General features: G+C 31.8%; 2 protein-coding genes and 2 non-coding genes across 4 annotated transcripts in view; 2 read left to right on the forward strand and 2 right to left on the reverse strand.

Annotated features, from left to right (window-relative positions):
• LOC135150704 (small ribosomal subunit protein uS4c) overlaps positions 1 to 1,751 on the reverse strand; it is a 3,925-nt gene extending 2,174 nt beyond the window's left edge. Inside the window, exon 1 of the mRNA XM_064087600.1 lies at positions 1 to 1,751. This exon is cut by the window's left edge and continues 2,174 nt beyond it. Within this exon, the coding sequence (XP_063943670.1) occupies positions 1,146 to 1,751 (606 nt within the window). The 3' untranslated portion in view covers positions 1 to 1,145.
• The window catches only part of LOC135150713 (photosystem II CP43 reaction center protein), a 20,502-nt gene that overhangs the window by 12,827 nt on the left and 5,175 nt on the right, over positions 1 to 2,500 (forward strand). Inside the window, exon 2 of the mRNA XM_064087627.1 lies at positions 1 to 2,500. This exon is cut by the window's left edge and continues 10,602 nt beyond it; it is cut by the window's right edge and continues 5,175 nt beyond it. The gene's annotated coding sequence lies outside the window, so the exon portion shown is untranslated.
• On the forward strand, positions 873 to 959 carry TRNAS-GGA (transfer RNA serine (anticodon GGA)). Its single transcript has one exon. It is a non-coding gene; the product is annotated as a tRNA-Ser (tRNA).
• Positions 2,134 to 2,206, reverse strand: TRNAT-UGU (transfer RNA threonine (anticodon UGU)). The gene has a single exon. It is a non-coding gene; the product is annotated as a tRNA-Thr (tRNA).

Below are 2,500 nucleotides of genomic sequence, written 5' to 3' on the forward strand. Positions count from 1 at the left end.
TAGGTAGCAATCCATTCTATAATTATTCTCATTACCTCTAGTGGTAAACCGATACCACAAAGAAAAGAATTGTACAGTACGAAATAACATAAAAAAAAATTCATTAAGAAAAAAGGATATGGGACCTGTATTTAGATTTATTCAAATTGTTCTTTTTTGACAGGAATAAAAAAAAAAAAGAAATAAATATTGGAGTACGCTTCGATTTCATCCTAATGTAAATGGAGTAGTATACCAACAAAAGAAAGTATTCAATTTCATTTAAGTTATAGATTATAATAACGAATAATTTTTTATTGAATTCTCATCCAATCCAAAGAAGAAAAAAAAAAAAAGGATCCAATAACCATTCTACGATGAAAAAACCCGCCTGTTTTATTTTGTATGCATAGAGGAGGTATACACTATAGAATCCACTTATATATAATTTCTATGAATATTTGTAATAGATCTGCAGGATAGGATTTGTTGTTGAGAGAACTAGAAAACTGGACTGGAAAGAAATTTCTTAATTCTTAAGATATGGAATAATAGTTTAAATAGAATCGTGATCTGAAGAGATCCATTAACCAAAGTGCAAAAATAGACCTATCAATCAGCGGATTCGTTAGAATTTAGTGATTGCCTCCGGTACCGTTATAAAATAACAGAAAAAGAGGCGAAGGCTGGTTTGGTTTTGCAAAGAATTCTTTATAACAGTTTTCTTATTTTCTATTTATCCGTATAACCTCAAAACAAAGAAATTTATTTGACTTTGATGAAAATTTATATATTTTTCTAATTAGAATTAGAATTGATTGGTCGTTCCTATCCAATAATCTACGAGTACCGGCTCGCTATTCACTCGGTTTTTGGGTCATAATCATTATGTAGGAGAGATGGCCGAGTGGTTGAAGGCGTAGCATTGGAACTGCTATGTAGGCTTTTGTTTACCGAGGGTTCGAATCCCTCTCTTTCCGTACCTTTATCTAATTCACTGATCTTACTAACCAAAAGAGTAAAATAGCACTATATAAAATTATATTCCAACACAACAGTTAGACCTTTCTTTGATATATTTTTTTTTATTCCTAATTGCTGTGGCATGGAAAATACTGAAAGGAAAAGAGTAGACAAGGAAGGAAAATCTACCTCTCATTGTAGGTTTAGGTCTGGCGCGAATAATATTCTACGACTAGCAATTCATTTATTTTCAAACCGACCCATTTACTATCTATTATTTGATTGACTAATCCTTTATATTGGAATGGTTGAAGAGTCAAATGTTTTGGCATTTCGTCCTGAGAGGGTGAATTGAAAGAATTTTGAATCAGAGCTCTAGAGTTTTGTTCATCCCTCGCCGTAATAATATCTCGGGGTTTGCAGCGATAACTTGGTATATCTACTATACGACCATTGACTAAAATATGTCTATGGTTAACTAATTGACGGGCTCCAGGAATAGTCGTAGCCATACCCAATCGAAAAAGGATGTTATCCAAGCGCATTTCAAGTAATTGGAGTAAAACCTGACCTGTTGACCCCTTGGCTTTACCGGCGATACGAACGTATTTAAGTAATTGTCGTTCTGTAAGACCATAATGAAAACGCAACTTTTGTTTTTCTTCTAGACGAATACGATATTGAGATTTTTTACCGGAACGTGATTGGTTTCTAAGATCACTTCCGGCTCTAGGCCTTTTATTAGTTAGTCCCGGTAAAGCTCCCAGGCGGCGTATTTTTTTGAAACGAGGTCCCCGGTAACGCGACATAAAGACTCCTTATTCTTATTTATATTGAATTCTTATTGATGAAATTTCATTTTACAGAATAAACCTAAACTAAAACTGAACTAAATAATAAATGAAGCGAAGTTTACGAAAGTAGTGTACTTGTACTCTAAATACTCTAAAGAATAATTAGATGAAACCAGACCTTTCTATTCTATATATAAATACCCAGACCTTTCTATTCTATATATATTCTATATAAAGATTCTATATAGATAAAAAATAGATAATAAGGGATTCTTTTCGTGGCATAGTTAGAAGTTCATATAAGATAAAAAATAGATTTTTCACAATATTCTTTTATTTCGGATTTCAAAAGGGCATTTTCAATAATGTAAAAACTAGAAGAAAATAAATAGAGAAAAGCCGGCTATCGGAATCGAACCGATGACCATCGCATTACAAATGCGATGCTCTAACCTCTGAGCTAAGCAGGCTCACATAAGATAAATTCTAATGCATAGGGGTTGTCATCTTAATTAATTAATATACTTATTTGCATTCTTAGCGATTCCTATTAGCTAGTCATAATCATAATGAATATGACTATAGAAAAAATAAAATATAGAATTGAAAGGAAATATTCAATACTCATACTTACCACAGGCCATAGAATATAACGAGAAATCTATCGCTATAGAATTATTTTATGTATTTTTCTCACATCACATAGTATATAGCATTTAATCTTACAAAATAGTAGATTCGATCTATTTTTAGATTTAATCATT

This window comes from Daucus carota, chromosome 1 (genome assembly GCF_001625215.2).
Source record: "Daucus carota subsp. sativus chromosome 1, DH1 v3.0, whole genome shotgun sequence".
NCBI classification, from domain to species: domain Eukaryota; kingdom Viridiplantae; phylum Streptophyta; class Magnoliopsida; order Apiales; family Apiaceae; genus Daucus; species Daucus carota.